The sequence below is a fragment of the Delphinus delphis genome, chromosome 11 (assembly GCF_949987515.2).
Source record: "Delphinus delphis chromosome 11, mDelDel1.2, whole genome shotgun sequence".
Classification (NCBI taxonomy): domain Eukaryota; kingdom Metazoa; phylum Chordata; class Mammalia; order Artiodactyla; family Delphinidae; genus Delphinus; species Delphinus delphis.
In genome coordinates this window covers 101,814,336-101,838,650 of record NC_082693.1, presented here as the reverse complement: position 1 = coordinate 101,838,650, position 24,315 = coordinate 101,814,336, and the positions used below count along the sequence as shown (strand labels likewise).

At 65.7% G+C, this 24,315-nt stretch overlaps 2 protein-coding genes across 9 annotated transcripts in view; both read left to right on the top strand.

The window, feature by feature from the left end:
- Window positions 1-12,101, top strand: part of PLXNB2 (plexin B2) — a 30,112-nt gene extending 18,011 nt beyond the window's left edge. For 3 of the 6 annotated variants that reach the window (XM_060025875.1, XM_060025877.1, XM_060025871.1), the window contains 33 exons: window positions 8-136; window positions 678-778; window positions 872-998; window positions 1,503-1,656; window positions 2,082-2,196; window positions 2,267-2,375; window positions 2,452-2,553; window positions 3,013-3,105; window positions 3,442-3,523; window positions 3,606-3,766; window positions 3,882-4,030; window positions 4,188-4,296; window positions 4,511-4,647; window positions 4,840-5,010; window positions 5,485-5,614; window positions 5,700-5,927; window positions 6,062-6,238; window positions 6,334-6,473; window positions 6,567-6,667; window positions 6,781-7,010; window positions 7,095-7,276; window positions 7,660-7,726; window positions 7,887-8,033; window positions 8,608-8,764; window positions 8,902-9,002; window positions 9,082-9,166; window positions 9,324-9,478; window positions 9,558-9,718; window positions 9,801-9,948; window positions 10,348-10,412; window positions 10,626-10,701; window positions 11,062-11,136; window positions 11,224-12,101. In XM_060025875.1, the coding sequence (XP_059881858.1) occupies window positions 8-136; window positions 678-778; window positions 872-998; window positions 1,503-1,656; window positions 2,082-2,196; window positions 2,267-2,375; window positions 2,452-2,553; window positions 3,013-3,105; window positions 3,442-3,523; window positions 3,606-3,766; window positions 3,882-4,030; window positions 4,188-4,296; window positions 4,511-4,647; window positions 4,840-5,010; window positions 5,485-5,614; window positions 5,700-5,927; window positions 6,062-6,238; window positions 6,334-6,473; window positions 6,567-6,667; window positions 6,781-7,010; window positions 7,095-7,276; window positions 7,660-7,726; window positions 7,887-8,033; window positions 8,608-8,764; window positions 8,902-9,002; window positions 9,082-9,166; window positions 9,324-9,478; window positions 9,558-9,718; window positions 9,801-9,948; window positions 10,348-10,412; window positions 10,626-10,701; window positions 11,062-11,136; window positions 11,224-11,328 (4,269 nt within the window). In that variant the 3' untranslated portion in view covers window positions 11,329-12,101. The remainder of the gene's footprint in view (window positions 1-7; window positions 137-677; window positions 779-871; window positions 999-1,502; window positions 1,657-2,081; window positions 2,197-2,266; window positions 2,376-2,451; window positions 2,554-3,012; window positions 3,106-3,441; window positions 3,524-3,605; window positions 3,767-3,881; window positions 4,031-4,187; window positions 4,297-4,510; window positions 4,648-4,839; window positions 5,011-5,484; window positions 5,615-5,699; window positions 5,928-6,061; window positions 6,239-6,333; window positions 6,474-6,566; window positions 6,668-6,780; window positions 7,011-7,094; window positions 7,277-7,659; window positions 7,727-7,886; window positions 8,034-8,607; window positions 8,765-8,901; window positions 9,003-9,081; window positions 9,167-9,323; window positions 9,479-9,557; window positions 9,719-9,800; window positions 9,949-10,347; window positions 10,413-10,625; window positions 10,702-11,061; window positions 11,137-11,223) is intronic. The other 3 variants (XM_060025873.1, XM_060025872.1, XM_060025874.1) reach the window with 3 other exon arrangements.
- A 4,179-nt stretch (window positions 12,102-16,280) lies between these two features.
- Window positions 16,281-22,912, top strand: MAPK11 (mitogen-activated protein kinase 11). Of its 3 annotated transcripts, XM_060025869.1 has the most exons (12): window positions 16,559-16,699; window positions 18,966-19,095; window positions 19,171-19,229; window positions 19,300-19,411; window positions 19,486-19,515; window positions 19,605-19,652; window positions 19,738-19,852; window positions 20,175-20,246; window positions 20,487-20,566; window positions 21,015-21,093; window positions 21,180-21,353; window positions 21,632-22,912. In XM_060025869.1, the coding sequence occupies exons 1-12, from the start codon at window positions 16,584-16,586 to the stop codon at window positions 21,709-21,711; spliced, it is 1,095 nt and encodes a 364-aa protein (XP_059881852.1). In that variant the 5' UTR covers window positions 16,559-16,583; the 3' UTR covers window positions 21,712-22,912. The 3 variants fall into 3 exon arrangements, with proteins under 3 accessions (XP_059881853.1, XP_059881852.1, XP_059881851.1); XM_060025870.1 differs by lacking the exon at window positions 16,559-16,699 and adding an exon at window positions 16,281-16,357 and having other exon boundaries at window positions 21,180-22,912; XM_060025868.1 differs by having other exon boundaries at window positions 21,180-22,912.
- Window positions 22,913-24,315: the final 1,403 nt, after the last annotated feature.

The window sequence follows — 24,315 nt, the reverse complement described above, 5'->3', positions numbered from 1 at the left end:
CCCACAGGTGTACCTCGCTCCAGATGGCAGCTCCGCGGAGTATGGCTCTGTCCTTGTGGAGATCAACAAGAGAATCAAGAAGGACCTGGTGCTGGCCGCAGACCTGGCCAGTCTGTACGCCATGACCCAGGACAAGGTTGGCCTGTGGAGCCTGGGAGGAGGGGCCTTGGTGGTCCAGCCCCTAGAGACACGCAGAGCATGCTGGGAGGGGGCCCAACTGTCATCTCCCTGGGTCCTGACAGTGTCTCTCAAGCACCTTTCCCGTCTTTGAAACCGTTTCTCGCTGTTCTGTGTCTCCGGCCCGGCCTTGGGCCCCTCCTGACCAGAGGATCAGTGCTCTGAGTGGGCCTTCCCCAAGTGCAAACAGGGAGGCGCGGGGCCCCAGGCAGCTTCTGTGAGCTCAGACGGTGGGGGACATGGGCCCCGGGCTCCTGCGCCACCCGATCCTGGGTCAGGTCCAGCCTCCCGGCCGGGTCCCACACAACCTGGACAGCAGCTGCTGCCTGGAGCCCTCACTGCCCAGCCTTGAGTTGTGTCGAGGCTTCTAAGCCTTAGCGGTAAAGGTGGGATCAAGCTGGTGGTCCCGGGAAAGTCTGGCGTCTGAGCGAGGTCCTTCGTGGCTGCTGGCCCGACACCTGCGGCGGCCGTAGTCCCGCTCACCGCCCCGGTGCCCCCAGGTGTTCCGGCTCCCCGTGCAGGAGTGTGAGAGCTTTTCCACCTGCGCCCAGTGCCGCAGCTCACAGGACCCCTACTGCGGCTGGTGTGTCGTCGAGGGACGGTGAGCATCCGGGAGTCTGGGGTGCTCGGCCCAGCCTGGGTCCGGGGGTGCCGCCCCACCCTGAGGGCTCACGGGTGCCCCCTGCCCCCGCAGATGCACCAGGAGGGCTGAGTGCCCGCGGGCCGAAGAGAGTGGCCACTGGCTGTGGAGCCGCAGTGAGGCCTGCGTGGCCGTCACCGAGACCCAGCCGCAGAACATGAGCCGCCGGGCGCAGGGAGAGGTGTGCGGTGGGGGTGGAGGCAGGGGCGCTGCTGGCCGGACGCAGGGAGAGGTGTGCGGTGGGGGTGGAGGCGGGGGCGCTGCTGGCCGGGCGCAGGGAGAGGTGTGCGGTGGGGGTGGAGGCAGGGGCGCTGCTGGCCTGGGGCTGTGGGGACGGCAGGAGACCCGCGTAGTATCTCGCTCCTGGCCTGGACGGCGGTGCTGAGCCTGGGGACAGGGACCCCATCCTTTGTTGGGTCCCCTGGCCCCTTTGACCCGAGGGGCTTCTGAGAATCCAGGGCAGACCCAGGCCCTGTCCCAGGAGTGGCTTAGGTGACCACAGGGGGGCCCATTCAGATGAAATGGAGCCAGGTTCTAGAGGGTTCTCCAGGGGGCGGGTGTACACATACAGGAGGGCGGCCGGAGAATGGCCAGAGGACTGGGGCTCAGGGCGGGGGCGGGAGGTTGCCTGCACCCTGAGGCTGGGCAGAGGAGTCCTGCTGTGAGCTGAGTGGCCCTTCCGCAGGTGCACCTGACCGTCAGTCCCCTCCCGGCCCTGAGCGAGGAGGACAAGCTGCTGTGCCTCTTCGGTGAATCACCGCCACACGTGGCGAGCATGCAGGGGGGCGCCGTGGTCTGCAACTCCCCGAGCAGCATCCCCAGCACGCCGCCTGGCCAGGGTGAGGCCCCGCCCGAGCCTGTCCCCTGAGCATTTGGGGCAGCGGAGGACGACTCACTGGTGAAGGTGGGGGCCACGCGGTGACATGGCTGGGACCTGGCAGGCGCTCTGCCCCAGACGCCCAGGAACCACGGCCCTCGGTGCCTGCAGGGACAGAGCGAGGGCCCAGCAGCGCAGAGCCCTGGGGAGCGACACACGAGCCGAGATCTGATAGCGGCGGCGGGTCCTGCTGAGCCCTGCGGGGCCCCACTCAGACCAGGGTCTCCACACGCGGCCTCCCGTTCTCTGCTGGGTCGCCTGTGGGGAGCTCTGAAGGAAGGAGGAGTTGGGGCCGGGGGGGCCCAGTTCCGGCTTCCTGTTCCCCCCAGCCCAAGCCCGCCTCCCCCTGCGGCCCCGCCTGACGCTGGCCCCATCTGCTGTCCACAGATCACGTGGCTGTGACCATCCAGCTTCTCTTCAAACGCGGCAACGTCTTCCTGACCTCCCACCTGTACCCCTTCTATGACTGCCGAGTGGCCATGAGCCTGGAGGAGAACCTGCCGTGAGTGCCCCTGCCTGTCCCTCCCAGCCCCCGCTGCGGACCCCACCCTTCTCACCACCCTCTCCTCCAGGTGCATCTCCTGTGCCAGCAACCGCTGGACCTGCCAGTGGGACCTGCGCTACCACGAGTGTCGGGAGGCCTCGCCCAACCCTGAGGACGGCATCGTCCGTGCCCACATGGTGAGGGGCCGTGAGGGCACGTGGGCCAGGCTGCTCGGCCGACGCCAGCAGCACCTGACCAGCCCTGCCCCCCCAGGAGGACGACTGCCCCCAGTTCTTGAACCCCAGCCCGCTGGTCATTCCCATGAACCACGAGACGGCGGTGACCTTCCAGGGCAAGAACCTGGACACGGTGAAGGTGCGGGGGGCTTGTGGGGCCCTGGCTAACCAGTGAGGCCAGGCCTGGGGGTCCCAGCAGGGGCCGTGATGGCTGGTGGGGAGGCACAGGCTTGTTCAGAGCCGTCCTCCTGCAGACCAGAAGCTAAGCGCCGGGGCCCATCCAGCCTTCTGCGGCTCAGGGCCCAGCACGTGAGGGAGGCAGAGGGGTCAGAGGGTGGACGTGGGGACATCTGGACGGGCCTCGAGGGTTTAGGGCGTGCAGGGGCTGGGCAGCCAAGTGCCACTCAGGAGGGAGCAGGGCGGTGAGTCTGGGTGTTGACCGTGGCGGGGCCTGTCTGTGAGCGGCTGGGTGTCAGTCGGGATGGGGGCGCCCAAGCTGGCCCGGGAGCTGTGTGGGGCACGGCAGGCCCCGGGGCCCAGGGTGGGCATGTGGGACGCGCTGGCCCGCCTCGGGTATCCTGACTGGCCTGTCTGGCAGAGCTCCTCCCTGCGCGTGGGCAGTGACCTGCTCAAGTTTGAGGAGCCAGTCAGCACACAGGAGCAAGGAACCTTCTCCTTTCGGACCCCAAAGGTACGCCTCCCGGGGTGGGTGGGCCAGGCTGGTGGACCCCGAGGGCTGGCCCTGCGGGGGCTGCCCAGTTACCTCCGGGGCTTGAGGGGTGGGGCGGGGGCAGGCTCACCAGCTGCCCTTCTGGGGAAGCGGGGCCGGCAGGCAGGTGTGGCCTCAGAGCATCCCTGGGCCTCCCGTCTCCCTGGAATCCAAGTCATCCTCGGTCTCTGAGCCTCCAGCTTCTAGCCACCTGGAGGCCTCCCCTTGCTGCCCGTCAGCTGTGAGGGGACACACGGTGGTCACTCTCGGGGGCTCGGGTGGGAGGCGGGGGTGCAGCGTGTCCCTGTGTGCCCCCAGCTCTCCCACGATGCCAATGAGACGCTGCCCCTGCATCTGTATGTCAAGTCCTACGGCAAGAATATTGACAGCCGGCTCCAAGGTGGGTGGGGTGGGCAGCTGGGCTGGTGGGCGGGCAAGGGCAGCAGGGCGGCCCTGCTGACGGCCAGCTTCTCCCTCCGCAGTGACCCTCTACAACTGCTCCTTCGGCCGCAGCGACTGCAGCCTGTGCCTGGCCGCTGACCCTGTCTACAGGTGCGTGTGGTGCAGCGGGCAGAACAGGTGTGTGTACGCGGCCCTGTGTGGTAACGCCACCTCCGAGTGCCCACCGCCCGTCATCACCAGGGTAAGCCCCCTTACCCCTGACCTCCCTGGCAGGAGGGACTCCAGCCCGGCCCGGGACCAGCTGCGCAGCCTGGCCTGCCCCAGCCACCAGGTCAGCCGGGCTCTGCCAATTTCAGATCCAGCCTGAGACCGGTCCGCTCGGCGGAGGCATTCGCGTCACCATCCTTGGGTCAAATCTGGGGGTCAGAGCAGACGACGTGAAGAGGGTCACCGTGGCTGGCCGGAACTGTGCCTTTGAGCCAGAACGCTACTCCGTGTCCACCCGGTGAGTGGGCAACCTGGGCCCTTCGAGCTGGGCCAGGCCCTACCCTGGGGGGCCGGGGGACTGGGGGGATGGAGAGGAAGGACACGGGGCAGGTATGCGTGGGTGCCCAGGGCTTGCACACACACAGAGTGTGCCCACCTACCTGCCACCCATGCAGGATCGTGTGCACCATCGAGGCTGCAGAGGCGCCCTTCACGGGGGGCGTCGAGGTGGACATCAGCGGGAAGCTCGGCCATTCGCCTCCCCATGTCCAATTCACCTATCAGGTAAGCGCCCGGCAGGTGGCTCCTGCAGGTCAGGACAAATGTGGGTGGGATCTGGGGGGCCATGCGCTGACTCGGGGTGAGGCGAGGCTGTGCCCCTGCCTCTTTCTGACAACGGTCATGGCCCAGTCGAGGCCCGGGCGGGAGGGCCGCAGCCCTGCCGCCCCAGCCCTGCCACCCCAGCCCTGAGTCAAATGTCCCTGCTTTTCTCTTCTAGCAGCCCCAGCCCCTCAGTGTGGAGCCAAAGCAGGGGCCACAGGCGGGCGGCACCATGTTGACCATCAATGGTACCCACCTGGACACAGGCTCTGAGGAAGACATGCGGGTGACCCTCAATGACATCCCTTGTAAAGTGTGGGTGTCACCCACAGGCCGCCAAATCCTGGTCTGCCCTGGTCCTGGGGACAGGGTGAGGGCCCTCTGGCCGTGACCCTGTGTCTATCCTGGAGGGGGCAGTGGAACCAACCAGACCCACTGACCCACTGGCCTGGGGCTGCGGGCGGTCCCAGGGTGGGGCTGGCATTGACTGGCGATCCCCACCCCCAGGACGCAGTTTGGGGCACAGCTTCAGTGTGTCACCGGCCCCCAGGCGGCTCCGGGAGAGCTGCCCCTGAAAATTTACTATGGGGGCTCCGAAGTGCCCAGCCCTGGCGTCACCTTCACCTACCGTGAGAACCCAGTCCTGCGGGCCTTCGAGCCGCTGCGAAGCTTTGTCAGGTGAGACCTCTTCCCCCGCTGTGGCAGGTGCCCCCCACTCCCACACTGCTGGCCACACCCACCCCATCTAGCTATTTCGCAGGTGCCCTCTTCTCACTGGGCTTGTGAGGATATGGCAGAGCTGGTCTGGGTGACAGGAGGAGGCCTCCAAAAATCCCCACTGTACCCCCAGGTCGGGCAGGCCCGACATCCCGCCTCCACCTCCCCCCGCCACCCAGCCCAGCCCTGCTTCTGACAGTCCAGGGTGGCGGTGCTCAGTCACGTGCTCTGAGCACACACACCCCACCCCACCCCCCGCCCCTGCCATTGCAGCAGGTCTGGGCTTGCAAACACCTTGCACACACCTGCAAGGGTATCCAAAAGCAGGGTGGGGGCGGGGACACAGCCTTGCAGGCCACCTGCTCTGGAGCTGGCTGGGCACCTCCCTTGCCCAGGTGTGCCCACTCAGGCACCATCCCCCTCCCTGCCCCCCAGTGGTGGCCGGAGCATCAACGTCACAGGACAGGGCTTCAGCCTGATCCAGAAATTCGCCATGGTGGTCATAGCCGAGCCCCTGCAGTCCTGGAGGCGGCGGCGGGAGGCCGGAGCCCTGCAGCCCGTGACGGTCAGTCGGCGCCCGCTGCTGGGGACACGCCAGGGCAGGATGCAGCCTGTGCCAAGTGGCCTAACGGTCCTGCCTCGGCTCTTAGGTCGTGGGCAGGGAGTACGTGTTCTGCAGTGACTCCAAGGTTGTGTTCTTGTCCCCGGCCGTCCCCGAGGAGCCCGAGGCCTACAACCTCACGGCGCTCATTCAGATGGATGGGCACCAAGCCCTGCTCAGGACTGAGGCTGGTGCCTTTGAGTACGTCGCCGACCCCACCTTCGAGAACTTCACAGGGGGCGTCAAGAAGCAGGTCAACAAGCTCATTCACGCGCGGGTGAGGACCAGTGCAGCCCCGGGGTCAGGTCCTGAGCGGGTGCGTGTAGGGGAGCAGGCCAAGGTCTGGGCTGAGCTGGTCGGGGCATCCCTGAACCCCTCCTGGGCACTGTGGCCCCATCCCCCGCCCCCCAGGGCACCAATCTGAACAAGGCGATGACGATTCACGAGGCCGAGGCCTTCGTGGGTGCCGAGCGGTGCGTCATGAAGACCCTGACGGAGACCGATCTGTACTGTGAGCCCCCAGAGGTGCAGCCCCCTCCCAAGCGGCGGCAGAAGCGGGACACGACCCACAACCTGCCTGAGTTCATTGTGCGTGTAGGGTGGGGGCAGGGAGGGGACAGGGCACCGGGCTCTCGTGGTCTCGGCCACGCACCTGTCCTTGCTGACTCCGCCTTTCCACGCAGGTGAAGTTTGGCTCCCGGGAGTGGGTGCTGGGCCGCGTGGAGTATGACACGCGTGTGAGTGACGTGCCGCTCAGCCTCATCCTGCCGCTGGTCATCGTGCCCATGGTGGCCGTCATCGCCGTGTCTGTCTACTGCTACTGGTGAGCCTCTCCCCCGGCAGCCTCAGCCCCTTGGCCACACCCACCGGCCAGCACAATCCAGGCCAGGTCCCAGGAGCTTCCCTGTGCCCCCAGGAGGAAGAGCCAACAGGCAGAGCGCGAGTACGAGAAGATCAAGTCCCAGCTGGAGGGCTTGGAGGAGAGCGTGCGTGACCGCTGCAAGAAGGAGTTCACAGGTCGGGGCCGTCCTGCAGGTCCCGGGGGAGGAGGGCTCGGAAGAGGCTGCATTGGGAGGGACGGAGGAGGGGGGCTGCCGGTGGGCGGATGCCTCACCACGACCTCCCTGCAGACCTGATGATTGAGATGGAGGACCAGACCAACGACGTGCACGAGGCAGGCATCCCCGTGCTGGACTACAAGACCTACACCGACCGCGTCTTCTTCCTGCCCTCCAAGGACGGCGACAAGGACGTGATGATCACGGGCAAGCTGGACATCCCTGAGTCACGGCGGCCCTTGGTGGAGCAGGCGCTCTACCAGTTCTCCAACCTGCTCAACAGCAAGTGCTTCCTCATCAACGTGAGCGGGGCGGGGCCGTGAGGGGCGGGGCCTCTGGAGCGAGGGGGCGGGGCGGGGCGGGGCTCTGACCGGCCTCCCCCACAGTTCATCCACACCTTGGAGAACCAGCGGGAGTTCTCGGCCCGCGCCAAGGTCTACTTTGCGTCGCTGCTGACGGTGGCGCTGCACGGGAAGCTGGAGTACTACACGGACATCATGCGCACGCTCTTCCTGGAGCTCATGGAGCAGTATGTGGTGGCCAAGAACCCCAAGCTGATGCTGCGCAGGTGTGTGGGGAAGGGCAGAGGCCGCGGTGGGGGGTGTTAGGGGGTGGCAGTGGGGCAGCACAGGCTTGTCCAGGCACCTGGTTTGCCAGCAAGTACAGCCAGTGCCAGTGAGTAGGGCAGAGGGATGGCGGGGGGGCATCGCTGCTGGCAGGTGGTCTGTGCTGGCCACTTATCTGCTCCCCCTTCTCATCAGCCCTTTGTAGGATGGGGTGGAAGATGAAAGGCCCACCCTGAGGGGGCTGGGAGATTGGTCACTGCAGGCAGTAAATGTACAGACTGACGGAGGCTGGGCTGCTCTGAGGGTGGTCTGGGTACTTGGAAGAGCCAGCTGATCCTAGGGGCACTAAAGGGCCCCTCAACACAAGGCCTTTCTGCATTTCCAGGTCTGAGACGGTGGTGGAGAGGATGCTGTCTAATTGGATGTCCATCTGCCTGTACCAGTATCTCAAGGTGGGCTCCACACAGCCCTGCCAGGGGGTGGGGAGGGACGAGGTGGTGCTGTACCCCCCGAATGTCCACCTCCCTGCGGCCCAGCTCCACCTGGACGGGTTTGCTTCCCACCCTGGCACGATCAGTCCCACCGTGGCTCAGCCGCCCCGTGTTGCTGTAGGACAGCGCAGGGGAGCCGCTGTACAAGCTCTTCAAGGCCATCAAGCATCAGGTGGAGAAGGGGCCGGTGGATGCTGTGCAGAAGAAAGCCAAATACACCCTCAACGACACAGGGCTGCTGGGGGACGACGTGGAGTATGCACCCCTGGTGAGCCCCTGGGGCTGGGTGGGCTGCTGGGAGACCTCAGGGGCCGGGTTCCAGGCCAGCCTCAGGACCAGAAGCTGATGCCACTCGCCTCCTTCGTGGACTTGCATTAGAACCCATTCCCCGTGCTGGGCCCACCCGTGTTCAGGGAGGGGCCTGGGTCATGGGTCTCCAGCAGGCTCGTGGGTCCCTGGAGAGAGGCTCTAAGTGTCATGACCCCAAGCCAGCTGCCTCCTGGGTGCCCGGGCCTGCTGCAGGCATTTGAGGGGCCTGGGCACACCAAGTGAGTGGTGGTAAACTCGTGCGCGTGTGGAGGTGGTACGTGGTGTGTGCCCCCGTGACGCCTGTGTGTTGCGTGATACCTAGAAGTGAGCAGTCCTCTGCCCTCTGTCCTGCTGAGCCATGGCACGCAGGAAAGGGTGAGGCCTGGGTGCTGAAGGGGCTCCGGATCCCCACCACCACTCCTCCACCTGAGGGTGTCGCCACTCGGGGGGAGCCCCAAGACTGCCCCCGGTTTGGGGCGAGCGAGGGCGAGGGCCCCTCCCCAACTGGCCCTTCGTTCTGTGTCCCCTGGCAGATGGTGAGCGTGATCGTCCAGGACGAAGGGGTCGACGCCATCCCTGTCAAGGTCCTCAACTGTGACACCATCTCCCAGGTCAAGGAGAAGATCATTGACCAGGTGTACCGCACGCAGCCTTGCTCCCGATGGCCCAAGGCTGACAGTGTGGTCCTCGGTGAGCACCACCCTCGTGTGCCTGGCTCTGTGCCCGTGGAAGCCCAGTCGGCCAGGTCGGGTGGGGGATAGCGAGAGGAGGCCCGGACAGGGTGGGCTGTGGCCGGGTTCCAGGAGCTGGGCTGTGTCCTCCCACAGAGTGGCGTCCTGGGTCCACAGCCCAGATCCTGTCAGACCTGGACCTGACCTCTCAGCGGGAGGGCCGGTGGAAGCGCGTCAACACGCTGATGCACTACAACGTGAGTGTGGCGGCCGGGCGGGCCGAAGCCCCTGCTGAGAGCGGGGCAGGCGGGCCGCCCTCATGACTCTGTTCCCCAGGTCCGGGATGGGGCCACTCTTATCCTGTCGAAGGTGGGGGTCTCCCAGCAGCCTGAGGACAGCCAGCAGGACCTGCCTGGGGAGCGTGAGTCCCTTCCCCTTGTCCGGGCCCCTCTGGCCTCTGGAGGTCATCGTGAGCCAGCATCCGCCCCATGCCGCCGTCTCGGGGGAGCTGTGAGCCCGGCGTGGGACCCAGGCCCCGGGCCCCGGTCCTCGTCCTTCAGCACCCCCCTCCCCCACAGGCCATGCCCTCCTGGAGGAGGAGAACCGGGTGTGGCACCTGGTGCGGCCAACGGACGAGGTGGACGAAGGCAAGTCCAAGCGTGGCAGCATGAAGGAGAAGGAGCGCACCAAGGCCATCACCGAGATCTACCTGACCCGCCTGCTCTCGGTCAAGGTGGGCCGCGGAGGGCGTGTGGGAGGTAGACCTGGGACGGCGCCAGTGGGACGCGCTGAGCCCCGCTCCCGCCCCGCAGGGCACGCTGCAGCAGTTCGTGGACAACTTCTTCCAGAGCGTGCTGGCGCCTGGCCACGCCGTGCCGCCCGCAGTCAAGTACTTCTTCGACTTCCTGGACGAGCAGGCAGAAAAGCACGACATCAAGGACGAGGACACCATCCACATCTGGAAGACCAACAGGTGTGGGCTCCGTGCCTCCACCCACCCCGCCCGCCCTGCTCCAGGCCTCGGCGGCCCCTCACACCCTGTCGTTCCGCCTCAGTTTACCTCTCCGGTTCTGGGTGAACATCCTCAAGAACCCCCATTTCATCTTCGACGTGCACGTCCACGAGGTGGTGGACGCCTCCCTGTCGGTCATCGCACAGACCTTCATGGACGCCTGCACACGCACAGAGCACAAGCTGAGCCGCGTAAGTGCAGCTGCGGGCGGCCCAGCCCGCTTCCTGGCAGCGCGAAGCATCAGGGGAGGGGGCTGTGGTGCAGGTGAGGAGGTCGCTTTGGGGCGTGGATTTGCACAGCGGGGGCTGGAGCTCAGTAGAAAGACAGGTGCAGGGTACCTGGGGCGGAGGGAGGCCCCCTGGGCAGTGGACCTGTGGCAGCCTGGGACCCCGAGCTCCTTCCCTTCCGTGAGAGAGAAAAAGTGAGTTTTACTATTAATCACAAAATGACGAAAACACCGTCAGGTCTGTGGGTAGGTAGGGCAGCTACCGCCGTTGGACCCCCATCCCCCGCACACCCCTCTTTCTCTGGGTATCCTGAGCGCGTGCAGGTGTCTCGGCCTGGGTGTCACTTGGCTCTGACCCCCACAGGACTCTCCCAGCAACAAGCTACTCTACGCCAAGGAGATCTCCACCTATAAGAAGATGGTGGAGGAGTGAGTCCCCCCCACCCCCCAACGAGGCCAGAGCCTGGCTGCCCACCCTCAGCCCCCACCCAGCGGGGCCCCCGGGCGGTGCAGGCCTGTGATCAGGAGGTGGGGCCCGTGGGTAGCTTCGGGTCCAGCGTCCGGGAGCCACCGCCCCCCACCCCACCGTTCCGGTACCCGCCCCCTGCGGCCCACCCTGTGTAACTCCCCCTCCCCTCACAGCTACTACAAGGGGATCAGACAGATGGTGCAGGTCAGCGACCAGGACATGAACACACACCTGGCAGAGATTTCCCGGGTAAGGGTGGCACAGGGGACCCACAAGCTGAGCCCCCCCCAGGATTAGCCCTCCACCACCCCCGCCCCCCCGCAAGGCCCTGCTGCGCGGGCCAGGAGACTGCACGGGGGGCGGGCAAAGTTGTGCCCACGGGGGGGAAAGGAGAGGCGCAGACGAGGGGGCTTGGGGGGCGGCGGGGCTCGCGAGCAGCTCTGCGCCAGCCCCGCCTGCCGTGGGTCTGCATGGGTGGGAGACGCTCTGTCCGCGGTGTGCCGTGGCTGTGCGCGTCACGACTGCCGGGGGGCCCCTTCGCGTCTGCCTGCTCCACTGGGAGACAGCCTCCCGTCCCTGGGTCACGCAGCCCTTCCGCCACCCTCCCAGGCGCACACGGACTCCCTGAACACCCTCGTGGCCCTGCACCAGCTCTACCAGTACACGCAGAAGTACTACGACGAGGTAGGGGTCCGGTCCTTCCAGGACGGCCGTGCTCACCCTAACCCTGACCCTGACCCTGGCCTGTGCTCTGACGTGACCCCTCCTCAGATCATCAACGCCCTGGAGGAGGATCCCGCCGCCCAGAAGATGCAGCTGGCCTTCCGCCTGCAGCAGATCGCGGCTGCGCTTGAGAACAAGGTCACGGACCTCTGACTGCGACCTCCACCGTCATGGTCTCGGGACACAGGTGTGTGACACCCACTGCCGGGCGCTGGGCGGCCCCGGGGGAGCACGGCCAAGCGGGCAGGACTCAGCCCTTCTCTCTCTGGCAGAGGAAGAGCCCCCGGGCTTCCGAGTGTGTGCGTGGCAGGGGGGCCCCCACCTCAGCATTTGTAGCCTCATAGCACCCTTCTCCTGAGCAATAGTGCCGGGCGCCCACCAGCACCAGTTCCCTCCTGCAGAACCAGCATCGGGGGTGTCTCCTTCAAGCCTCCTGAGTGATTCGAAAACGTGCCTTATGTCCCCGGCGCCACGCTGGGTTGCTGGGGGCAGTCGGGCCTCAGCCCCCCTCCCCAGGCACCAGCAGCCGCCTCAGATACCTGGGTTGGGCCTTTTGGGGTGAGGTCTGAGTGCCCTCGGCCCCCAGGACCTAGTGCCCAGACTCTGTCCATCTGCCCTACCTGGACTGGGGCAGAAAAGTGGTACGATGCCTTCCTGACCTCGCTGGCCTGCCCTGCGGGGCACTGGCACTCCCGGGGGACTCCGTGCTGCAGGCCCCACCTCAAAGGTCAAGCTGGACGTCAGACGTCGAGGCCCAGGCGGCCAGAAGGGACCCAGCAGACTGGGGATCAGGGTCCCAGCCTGTCAGACAGGCTGACCTGGAGGCCCTGCCCAGGTCCGGGGGGCCGGGAGCAGCTCCGCCAGGACACCCGCAACCCTTTTTGTAAATCTTGTTAATTGTCAATCAAATACAGCTGTCTTTTTCACTCTGCTGGTTGGCTGGGTTCTTCCCGGGGCTGCCGACCCGCCGTCCCTACACACCTGCCCCGTTTTGGTACCGGGCCTGTCCTGCCCACGGCCTCCCTTCCTGTGCACTCCTGGCCCCAGAAGCTCACCTGAAGGTGGGCCCGTGTGGCCTCGCACACCCACCCCACAGTCCCTGGCTCCCCTGGGCCAGGCCTGCTGGGTGTGCTGAGGCAGCCTGTCCACGGCCACCAGCTCGGCCGAGTCCACGCCTTCCTGCTGCCCCAGCAGGACAGGATGGTGGTCAGGGCTGGGAGGTGAGCGCTGGGGTGCGAACCTGTCCCAGAGGCACATCCTGGTGCACCCCAGCACTGAAAGTGATCCTGAAGCAGGTGGGGGTTCCAAGGGCACAGGGCGGCGGCCCCGCCCCCCACGGTGCGGGATTGGGCCCGCTTGGGCGCCACCTGGTGGCAGGGGTGGGCGTGGCGCGAGCTCTCGGGGACCTGTTTTCTCCTTCCTGAGGTGCGGTGCCTCACAGGTGTGGTCCACCCAGCACACATTTAGTAAGGCCCTACTGGGTGCAGACCCCACTGGACACGGTGGTTCCTGGAGGGAGGCCCTGTGTCCCCCTGCTCGAGGCTGTGGGGCCATTAGGGTCAGCTCCTCCTGGGGTCCCAGGCACCTGAGAGCAAATGGCACCTTTGTTGTAGGAAGGAGAGGCTTCTCCCAGAGGCAGGCCATGTGGGGAGGCAGACTGCTCCCAACCCCTGTGTTGCACACAGGGCAGGAGCCGTGAGATGCGCTCCTCTGTGGCCAGTCAGGCACACGTACCGTGACCACACGGGCGTGCGCGTGCGCGTGCACACGCAGCACCAGCGCGTTGGGCCCCTCACTCGTTCACTCAACACGCGTGGTCCTGGGCACTAGGGACACAGCAGTAAAGGCGGCAGAGAGGGCCTTCCTTGAGGGAGCCCTTGTGTTCCAAGAATACCAATCCTAGCAGAAAAGGGATTTAGTGGCTCCGTAAAGGCAAGCGAACGGGTCCAGCTTCAGATATGGCTGGATCCAGGTGCTCACATGTCTTTGGGTTCCATCTATCTGAACTTCTCCCCAACACGTGCTCCTTTATTCTCAGACACCTGGGACGCTGGTGGCAGGGCACCCCAGCCTGTGTCTCCTCCACTTGGGGCACACCATTGTGGCTGAGAAGTCTCAATGGGCTCGGCCTCGATCATAAGCCACTTCTGTACAGGGACAGCCCGTTTTGAGCCACGTGGAACACCCCTCCCACGTGGAAGGGGTACTAGGCAAACAGCTGACGTCCCCCACCCCAGGGACCCTGAAATGACCGTGTGCTATGGTCAGGACCAGAAACCCAGATGGGCAGGAGATCTGAACAAGGTACTTCTAAACCAGAGCAGGGGTGGCATGGTCTGGGAGTGTTCACCCTGGGGGGAGCGGGGGCAGGGGGAGCAGGAACCTGGAGGCCTGGCTTCTCGACTGGACCCCTGTGGGCCACTTGCTCCTCGGCCAGGCATGAGATGGAGAAGAGTCAGTGAGCCCACCTTCTGCTGCGGGTCTAACAGGTGGGGTTCCCTTCCCCCTCGGAGGACAGGAGTGTGAAGGGATCCAGGGGCCATGCTTTCATGGGGCCAGTGAAGAAACTGGGCATGGATGTTGGGTGCACGGGGGTGGGCAGGAGGCTGGCAGACCAAGGGGTGACCCAGCCTTCTTCACTTGCCACTTCCCACTTTCCTCCTAATGCAGTGGGAGTGGGGAGATGCAGGGATGGAGGTGACCAGCGACCTCGATGATCTTTCCTTCCAAATTGCAGAAAACAGCCCAGGACCACACCCTGCTTGCTTGTTAAGAGCAGGAGACCTCACCTAAATCATGGGGCCCCTGTGCCAGGGCCAGATAGCATTTTAGGAAGCTCGTTCTGACCTCAGGGAGAAGTGCAGCCAGGAGACCAGTGTGGGGCTGAAGAGGGGATGGCCTGGACCTGTGGAGAGGGGACAGTGGACACGGATGGTGGGGGCATCTCGGTACTTAGGGGTAGCTGTGAATCGCAGTAGAGAGTGGAAGGAGGCGGGGGGGGTTCCGGGGACCCAGGGCTCACAGGAGGCTATTCCATGCCGCCCCATCCGTGCCCCATCTGCACACCCACTGGCAAGGCCTGCCACTCCTGGCTGCCCTCCATCCACACCACCCTCCCTCCAGGCTCAGTCCTCGACCTGCCGGCCGGGATAATGCTGTGAAACACAGCACAGTGCGAATAAAAATCTGAAATCCTGTCGGTGCTCGCTGCCCAGCCTGCCACGGCCCTGCACCCATGGCCGCCACTCTCCATTCTGGTCTTCAAGTCAGGCTAAGTCCTGAGAGGCAGGACCGTCTGGAAGCTGGCCCAGCATCACTGCTGTCACCTCTGGGGGCTCTGACTGTGCTCCCCCTGCCACCCCACCACCACGGGGAATCCTCCCTGGTCATTCCCCTGCAGTATCACAGCCCCCTCCCCTCCAGAGGGCAACTTGGCCGAGACTGATCTGCCGGGGCAGCGGGGCACACTGCGGGCGCCCCTGTGCCCAGGGCAGGTTTGCTGAACGCTGAGGGAGGGTCTCAGTGCGGTGTGTGACCGCTGAGCAGGGCAGTGAGGCCGCTCCCCTCTGGTCAGCGCTGACCACTCGCAGCTGGGATTCCGGGTCGACAGACACCCCTGCCCCCGTGGGGGAGAGGGACAAAGGCCGCCCCTCCCTGCAGCGCGGCCGGTTCCCACGGCCCGCTGCTCCCTCCCGCCTCCTTTCCCTGCTTTAGCTGAAGCTCCATTAACTCCGCACAAAACCTCGGCTGCTTCGCCCGGCGGGCTGCCGGGAAAGTGCCCCTAGCGTGAGGCCCCGAGGAGGCCCCGGGTGGGGCGGCTGGGGGAAGGGACACCGGCGTCCTCACCCCATCCCCGCCGACCTCTGCTGGCTCCCAGAGAGGGAACTGAGGCCGGAGCAGCTGGGACTGGGACCCTGCTTCCTTTCTCACTTTTGGGCTCCCCCCAGGGTCCGGATCTGCCAGGCAGAAGTGTCCGTTTGCCTGGTACTGTGTTGACATGTTTTATTTTAATTTGGTTATCAATATTTGAGTATCAGGGGATTTCACATAAAAACTCAGGTTTTAGTTTGTTTCAGAAAAGTGGAAGGTTGGGACCTCAGCCTGATTTCCCCCTCTCCTGGGAGGGGGCAGCCCAACCTCTACCCACTGCTTCTGCAGGGTGGAGAGTCAGGAGGTATTTATATCCCAGGCAATGTTCTCTCCGAACCACTGTCACTTTAAGTGGGAAGTAGGAATAATCACTCTGACCTAGAGCTCTAGACAGATGCTGAACTAGGGAACAGGCCCCTTCACAGTTTCTGCCGCCTGTGCGAACTACACCTTCCAGGTGGAGAGAGGAAATGTGCGGTGCTGGGCAGAGTTCACCGATCTCGGGGGACGGTGGTTTCCAACTAGGGGAGCCCCGCAGGACCTAGGAAAGTCAGGGTGGGCTTCCTCGAAGAGTTGACAGCTGAGGGAGCTGTTTCAGAAGGAGGAAAGGTACCAGGCCCCAAAGAGGACCCATCTGGGGAGAGCTTCTTATGGGCCCAACACCCCAAAGGCCCCTGGTGCCGCCGCTGTCCCTGGTCCTGAGGGCTGGTCTCTGGGCCTGGCCCGGCAGTCACGCTTCTCCCAAGGGGCAGCAGGGCCCAGCCCCGGAGCCAGCCCGTGCAGGACGCCACAGCAGACCGTGGAAGGGTTACCGGGAAGCGAAGCACACCGCCAAGGCCGGATGGCCTCCACGGGGGAGGGAAGGCAGGCTGACCCAGGATCCAAGGCACTTACATCTGCCCGCGGCGGACGGGCCCTATGCAAGCAAATGCCTAGCTTTTATTAGGGGGCATTTTCTATTCTGATAAAAAATACCTCCCACGGCTTGTCCCTGGCTTCTTTGATTTAGAGGATTCTACCTTCATTTCTGTGGGAGCACGCTGGGGGGAGAGGTGCGGTGCAGGTGAGAGGAGAGTAGGGATGCACGGACCAGAGCAGGTTGAAGGCGCGTTAACCGCAGGACCCGGACTAGGCGGATGGCGGGATGCGGGGACGGGAGGTGGACAGCGGGGCGGTGCCGGCGTTTGTGCCGGCAGGGGAGGGTGCGGGGAGCTGAGTCCTGAGAGGTGGTGGCGGCCTGGTCCGGGCGGTGCCGCGCCGAGGACCCACGCGGCGGACATTGGGGAAGTGCGTGGACCCCGGGAGGTGGGCGGTAAGTCGTTCCACGGCATCCCCTTCCCCCCCACCTCCCCACCCCGCCCCGGGAAGGCCGGTTTCCGCTCGACCGCCGCCGCGGAGGGGCAGGAAGCCGCGCGTTCGTCTGCGGGAACCCCCTCCCCGGCTCCGCCCCGCTCCGCTCCGCCTCCGGCCTCCGGCTCGGGCTCCGCGGGGCGGGGGGCGCGGGGCGGGGCGCGGGCCGAGCTGCGGCCGCTCTGGACATGTCGGGCCCGCGCGCCGGCTTCTATCGGCAGGAGCTGAACAAGACGGTGTGGGAGGTGCCGCAGCGCCTGCAAGGGCTGCGCCCGGTGGGCTCGGGCGCCTACGGCTCCGTCTGGTAGGGGCGGGACGGGGCAAGGGCGGGGGGATTGAGCGTGCGCCCCCTCCCCGCCCGTGCGGGGTTCCCGGCGTGGGGAGGGGCTCGCCCTGCCTCCGCCCCCGGGCCTTACGCAGATCCGAGGAATGAATGGGGGGTGGGGGCGTGAGGGAAACTTTCCTACCCGAGCCTCTCCCCGGCGGGAGAGGGGTCGTCCTCCCGCCCCTCCAATCCGGAGCGTCCCCCTCCGGGCCCGAATCCTGCGGCGTCACAGCTGGCGAAAGGGCGGGCAGGTCCCCCGGGGCCCTTGATGTCTGAGCATGCATCGGGGGTGCCCCCGGTCAAGGGCCAGGCAGCCCTGGGCTCCGGCAGGTACCCCCACCCCAGGGTGGGTAGCTCTGTTTGAAAAGGAAGAGCCCAGATTGGGGGCTGGGGGGCAAGACCCCTCACCTAAGAACGACCTCAAGCTCCCCCGTGGGTCCAGTCCACTGCCCCATTTTCCAAGGGATCTCAGGCTCCGAATGGGGCTTAGGCCCGATCAGAGACGCCTACCATCCCCCCCAGGGGGCGTCTACACCCCACCCCATTTTTGCCCCAACCAAGAGAGCTCACACGCAGCCTGCAGTTAGGCCCTGGAGCCCAGACAGGAGGGAGGGTGGGGCCGGGGGAGGCCTCTGGACCTGGTGGGGTGGAGGCCGGAGGGGGCTTTGGGTGGCAAGGGGCTTGCTTGCGGACAGTCCAGGCTGCAGTTGCAGTGTTGACAGTGAGCCTGACTGTGGGTGTGGACGTTGAGAGGTGTCCCCCCAGAACCCAGAACCTGTGAAATGCGGGGTGACTGCGGGGGTCATGGGTGTGGGGAGGCAGGGCCCCTGAGGGCAGGGTGTTGCTCCAGGATCCTGCAGAAGGTTGGGAGTGGGACTTCTCAGACCCCCTTACGAGGCCCAGCACTGGAGCCTGGAGCAGACGTTTGGGGTCCCCTGGGCCTCAGATCTCACTCTGCCACTGGCCAGCCATCAGGAACCTCAGGCCATTCCAGCCATTCCAGCCACAGGCCTCTATCTTCATGTCAAAGACCACAAGGGCAGGAAGAGGGTGTGGGCCAATGTGTGAGTGGTCCCTGGGGGATCTGACAGGGCCCTTGCTGGAAGTGCCTTCTGGGAACTCGTAGGAACAGTCAGGCTCCCCAGGGGAGGTCTCTCTCCACCACTTAGCTCTGCAGGGCCCCCATGCCGGTGATGGGCTCCCTCCCTCCTCTGATGTCTGAGGAAGCTGGTGACCCGGTGCCAATTCCCACAGTCCTTTGTTGACTGTGCAGACACAAAAGGATCTGCTGCGCGCGCACGCACACACACACACACACACACACACACACACACACACACGAGCGTGCACACGCACCCCGTGAAGAGCCACTCCCCTACTTCCCACCCCAGCAGTGACTTGGATGGGGGAGGGACTTTCCTCCACCACTGCCTGGGCCCATGCGCACCCCAGGTCCTGCAGGAGCTGCTCCCTGGGCCGCGTGGGCATGGGAGGTGGGCTGAGGCTCCACTCACTCTGGAGGGAGGCTGGATCCTGGAGATGAAGTGGGAGGGAAGGGGGGGGCAGCAGCCAGAGGGAACACTGGGCGAAGGCATCCCTTCCCGAGGGGCAGTGGGGCCACTGGACGACCAGGCCACTTGTGTTTGAGGATGATGCCCGTGAGTGTGGCATCTCCTGTGAAGAGTAGCTGGGTGTGGGGCTTGAGGGTCTAGACCTCAGGGGAGTGGGGTTGCACGAGGGGAAATATTCTGTGGGTCCAGGCACCACCCTCTGCTAGGTATTTCCTGCTGTCCAGTTTCTCACTGTGAAAGATAACGATGCAATAAACCCCTTTGGTCAGGTTTTTCTCCATATTTTGGATATTTGGGGGCTTTGGAGGTGACTCTGGAACCCCCTCAGGGGGCCCCCCAGACCCCCTGGCCTATGGGGGAGCTGGGGGTGCTGCCTGCTGTCTGCCACTGGCTGTTTCCCTGGCCTGTTATTTCCACCCTGAGCTGGGGGCAAGAGTCACTGGGGCCAGGAGACAGGAGAAATCCAGGTCCTGCCCTGGGCTCCCAGGTGGGCTGGGAAGGCTGGGGGGTCAGAGGGTGGGGTGGAGGGTGAACTGACTCTGGAGGAAGGTGCAGGACTCCAGGAGGGAGGGGAGAGGCTTGGAGGGAGTGTTCAGACCGCCTCCTGGTGCCGGAGGCCTTCTGGCCTGTGGGGACCTCGCGACCGAGGCTGGGCCTCACAGGCCGCCTTGCAGCTCAGCCTACGACACGCGGCTGCGCCAGAGGGTGGCGGTGAAGAAGCTGTCGCGCCCCTTCCAGTCGCTCATCCATGCGCGGAGGACGTACCGCGAGCTGCGGCTGCTCAAGCACCTGAAGCACGAGAACGTGAGCTGGGGGCGGCCGGGCCGGGGGAGGGGGGCGCCCGCGGGCCGCCGAGCCCTGACTGCCCTCTGCACCCAGGTCATCGGGCTGCTGGACGTGTTCACGCCGGCCACCTCCCTCGAGGACTTCAGCGAAGTGTGAGCGGCCGTGGCGGGGAGGGCGCGGGGTTGGGGTGGGGACTCTGTGCTCATCCCTGCCGCTACCCAGGTACCTGGTGACCACGCTGATGGGCGCCGACCTGAACAACATCGTCAAGTGCCAGGCGCTGAGCGACGAGCACGTTCAGTTCCTCGTGTACCAGCTGCTGCGCGGGCTGAAGGTGGGCGCGGAAGCGGGGGGCGGGCGGGGGCGCAGGGGGCAGAACCTGACGCCCCCGCCGTCTCCCCCTCGCAGTACATCCACTCGGCGGGGATCATCCACCGGGTAGGTGCCGCGCGCGACGGGGGGCGTGGGGCTCCTGCGGCGGCGGCGGCGGCGGCTTCGCCTGCGCTCACGCCGCGCCCGCCCTGCAGGACCTGAAGCCCAGCAACTTGGCTGTGAACGAGGACTGCGAGCTGCGGGTGAGCCGCTGGGGGAGGGGCTGGCGGGTCGGCCGGCCGGGAGGCGGAGACCCGGAGGCGCTGACACGCCTGGCGGTGCCTCTAGATCCTGGACTTCGGGCTCGCGCGCCAGGCGGACGAGGAGATGACTGGCTACGTGGCCACGCGCTGGTACCGGGCCCCTGAGATCATGCTGAACTGGAGGCACTACAACCAGACAGGTGACGTCAGCCCGTGTGGGGCAGCCCCTGGGGGCCGGCGGGCCTGGGGAGGGGGTGGGGCTGGGACCCAGAGGCCAAGGACCTTGGGGGACAGGCCAGGTGGGGGACCTGCGTTCACAAACAGACCTTCAGAAAGGCAGAGCGCGGTGGGTCCTGGGCTGACGCTTCCCCCTGCCCAGGGTTGTGTCTAGAGAGGAGGGGCTGCTGGCTTTGGGCCTGAGCGTGAGTGCGGGGCCGCTGGGCTGGTGCAGTGCAGCCAGCCCCCAGCTCTCTGAGGAGGGACTTGGGGTGGGCAGACTGATGGAGACGCCTCCTCCCACAGTGGACATCTGGTCTGTGGGCTGCATCATGGCCGAGCTGCTCCAGGGAAAGGCCCTTTTCCCAGGAAATGACTGTATCCTTGGCGCAGGTTAGGGGTGAGCCAGGGTCTCCTGCTGTGGGGCGGGGGTCGAGGGGCGTGGGCTCTGGCCCTTTCTGGCCAGTCTTGCCCCCTCTGCCCCACACCGTGCCACCTTGGGCTCACTGCTGTCCCCAGCGGCAGGAGAGCATGTTCTGGGCAGTGACCCAAGGTCTGGGGTTTGGGGTCCCGGGGGGAGTCCGTGCTTGGCCGTTGGGCACTTCCTGAGCCAGGCAGACATCGACCAGCTGAAGCGCATCATGGAGGTGGTGGGCACACCCAGCCCTGAGGTTCTGGCAAAGATATCGTCGGAACACGTGAGTCATCGGCCACCAGCCCCCTCCGCTGACCAGCCACTCCCCCGCCCGCACTCTGGAGGAAGGGGCGCTGTGGGGATAGATGGGGCACCACGGGGGGAGCATGGGTCACAGTGGAATAGACCCCAAGGCAGGCGCCGACCCCTTCAGGGGGAAACAGGTGAACCGGGGAGACATTCCAGGCGTGAGGGACACTGAGGGTAAAACCTCGGCACCTGCAATGTCCTGGCCGTGGACAGTGGAGAGGCACCAGGCCCGGGACCTGCAGGCACGTAGGGCCAGGCAAGGTGCTGTAGCCACCAGATCCAAAGCGGGGAGGTCTCTGGTCCGCGTATGCCCTCGCCCAGGCCTGCTGGAGAGACTGAGTGTGGGGGCTTCTCCCGGCAGGTCTCTGCCTGGCTTAGGCAGGCGTCGAGCAGCCCCTCAGGCCCTTCCCCTGTGCTCCTAGGCCCGGACCTACATCCAGTCCCTGCCCCACATGCCCCAGAAGGACCTCAGGAGCATCTTCCATGGAGCCAACCCCCTGGGTGAGGATGGGCCCTGGGTCCGGGCTGGGCTCCACGTCTAGCCCTGGCTGTGGAGATGACCAGCCCTGCACCCCGCCCCTCTGCAGCTGTGGACCTCCTGGGACGGATGCTGGTGCTGGACAGTGACCAGAGGGTCAGTGCAGCCGAGGCCCTGGCCCATGCCTACTTCAGCCAGTACCACGACCCCGAGGATGAGCCCGAGGCCGAGCCCTACGACGAAAGCGTTGAGGCCAAGGAGCGCACGGTGGAGGAGTGGAAGGGTGGGCCTGAGGGCTGCGTCCCCCAGAGGCTGAGCGCTGCCTGTTTTCTGCAGGAAGTGCTCCAGTTTCTCTTGAGAGTGGTCTGAGCGAGGCCACGACACGGCCTCCCAGCCCCACTCTAGGGGGTCAGGTAGAGCTGGGGTTGGGCGTGTCTAGCAGAGGCTTGGGGGCAGCACGGGGCAGGCCCGGGAAGGGGCCCATGGGCCGAGGCTGCTCTCGGAGGGTGGTGGGCCTGGGCTGCTGAAGGCCTGAGCTCACCCCTCCTCCTCCCCTCGCAGAGCTCACCTACCAGGAAGTCCTCAGCTTCAAGCCCCCAGAGCCACCGCAGCCGCCTGGCAGCCTGGACGTTAAGCAGTGAGGGGAATGCGGCTCGCCAGCCGCACTCGGACCCGAGGAGGGGCCTGAGCCCGCCTGCCCTCCCGCCTCGGCCCGCCAGACTCCCACGAGGGGCACCTCCCAACACCACTGCGGCCAGCAGCGCCCACCCCTGGCCTGGGACCCTTGTCTACACGCCGCGCCTTGTGGGAAGCCTGCACGTGTGTGAGCCACGGCTGTAGGAGTCTGGATAGAGCATGCTGGACTTCCTTGGTCCTCCTACCCCCTCCCAGCAACCTGGGTCTCCTTTGGGACCTCGCTATGGGGGACCTGGGTGCCATAAGAGCTCCCCCCTGGGGGGGGGTGTCTGTTTCCAGATCTCCTGGGTCGCAGAGGGCTGTCTGTGGGGGGCAGTGCCTTGGGGCCGGAGCCTCCTGGAGACAAAGGAAGGGGTCTCGATGGTCAGAGCTGCTCAGCCTGGAAGTGGGGGGCTACCCTGGAAAGTGCTGAGACTCAAAGGATCTTCCATGGCTGTGGCAGAGTGGGGACAGCTGCCTGGAGCCGTGTGTTCACCTATGCTGTGTGGCACATATGTGCTCCTGGAATTCACATGTCTGAGTAGGTGCAGACGTGTGTGAACCTGAGGGCACCTGAGGGCCAGTGGCCATGGCCAGCAGGACGCCCAAGTTGGGGTGGCTCTACTGTTGCCTCCCCTCCCCTCAGTTCCTGGTGTGGGTGGGAGGGGGCATTGCTGAGATCCTGCTGGGCAGCATGCAAGGGGCTCGGGTGGCCGTGGGCAGCCATGTGAGCAAAAGCCCCTGCTTTTGATCGGGTGTGAGGGCTGCAGCAGGGTTCTGAGGCATGAGGGCACTGTGCCAGCTGGGGGGCTGGCGGGCACGGGGGCCTCCAGCCTCGAGGGCACACATGCCGATGTGGACCCGGATCCTGGACCTTGGTCCAGAGCTGATGAAGAAACCTCTGCCCACTCTACCTCTGCCCACCCTCTGGCCCTGCAGCCGGGCGCTGGGGCACTCAAGTCTGTGGGTCAGCCCTTGTCCTCTTCCCGCCTTCCGGAGTGGAGTTGACCTAGCGACCTCTGGGACAGGGACCTGCTCCAGGCGTGTGGGAGGTGTGGGTCCTCCGTCAAGGGGCGTCTGTCAGGTGGTGACCTCTCACCTCGCAGGACCAGGGAGGTCTGAATGCTAAGTGCCTGCCCCAGGGTTTCGCAATAAAGTTCCCCTCTCACCCGGCTCGTGTCTCCAGCTCTAGGTTCTGCTCCCGCGCTGCCCCCACTGCCTGGAGAGGGCGGCCATATTCCGCTGGTCCCTGGTCAGAGCAGCCACCTTCACCCTCCCTGCTCCCTGAGGGCCAGTGGGGTCTGAGGTGGACAGGGCATGATGGCCACCAGCAGTCAACCCGCTGCCCTCAGAGTTTCATTGGGTGGGATCTGGCCCAGACCCAGACCTGCCCCTTCACTCAGTGGTCAGCGAGGACGCGGGTCGGGGGTGCTGAGGTCTCTGGGAGCAAAGGCCTGCCCTTCCCCAGGGTCAGGGAGGCAGCTTTCCTTTCCCTCCTGGTTAAGGGGAAAGAGGGCTGCTTCGCCTCGGGACACACACTGAGCTGCAGCCCCTGCCGCTCACTGCAGCTCAGGCTGGGAAAGCAGGGCGTCCCCAGGATGGGGACCTGCTATGCCTTTGCCCTAGGCCCTGGGGGTGGGGGTGGGGATCATCTGGGAGCTGGGCCTGCAGAGGCCTGGTCAGTGTGGGTGCTGGCCCTCAGGTCTTGGAGAACCCCTGGAGACCTGGCTGGGCCAAGTCCTGTGGGGGGGTGGTGGCGGATGGGAGCACAACTGGGACATGACGCATCTGGGAGTCTGGCCTGATGCACGACCTTTCTGGACCTCTGGACCCCATCACAGGGAGTAAGGGGGCCAGCTGGGGGCTTCCTGGAGGAGGCAGGTGGAGTGCCACAGGCGGCCCAGGGCATGAAGGGCACGGGGATGGGCGGATGTGGCTCCAGTGACAGCAGGCTGCCCCCACTGACAAGCCTGCAATTCCTGAGCACCCCGATCAGATCACCGCGCACCCCAGCTGTAAAGCTGCTCTGGCCAGGCCGGAGCTGCTGAGCTGCTGATTCATGGCGCAAGGCACAGAGGGCGGGGCAGGGGGCCCTGGGGATCTTATTACCCCACTCTCAGGTCTGGGTCACAGGGCTGGGGGCTCTGTCGTCCAGCAGCATCTGGTCCAGGTTGGGGCCAGACCCCTGAAATGATGTCCCCACCTAAGGGTAAGGGGGCACCCACCGAGCGAGCCCCAGTAGGGACCCCCTTCAGCCCTGGGGTCAGGCACGTCTCCCCGGAGAGAGTGGAGAGGTTCGAGCTGGGCTTTGAAGAACAAGCCTGAGGGCCTCAGCTGAGCAGGGGTGGGACAGGCAGAGGGACGTGCAAATCTCTGGAGCAGTCTCCACCCAGACGTGCAGTGAGGAAGAGCCTTCAGAGCACAGGGGCCCAGGGGAACCTACAAGACCACCCTCTCTGCTTCCGGCTTGGTAGGCAGCCTGAGTTTGGGAGACAGAATCAACTTCTTCACTGGGAAAGGGGGATGGAAGCAAGATAGGGGCCGGGGAACCCCGTACTGGGGGGTGGATG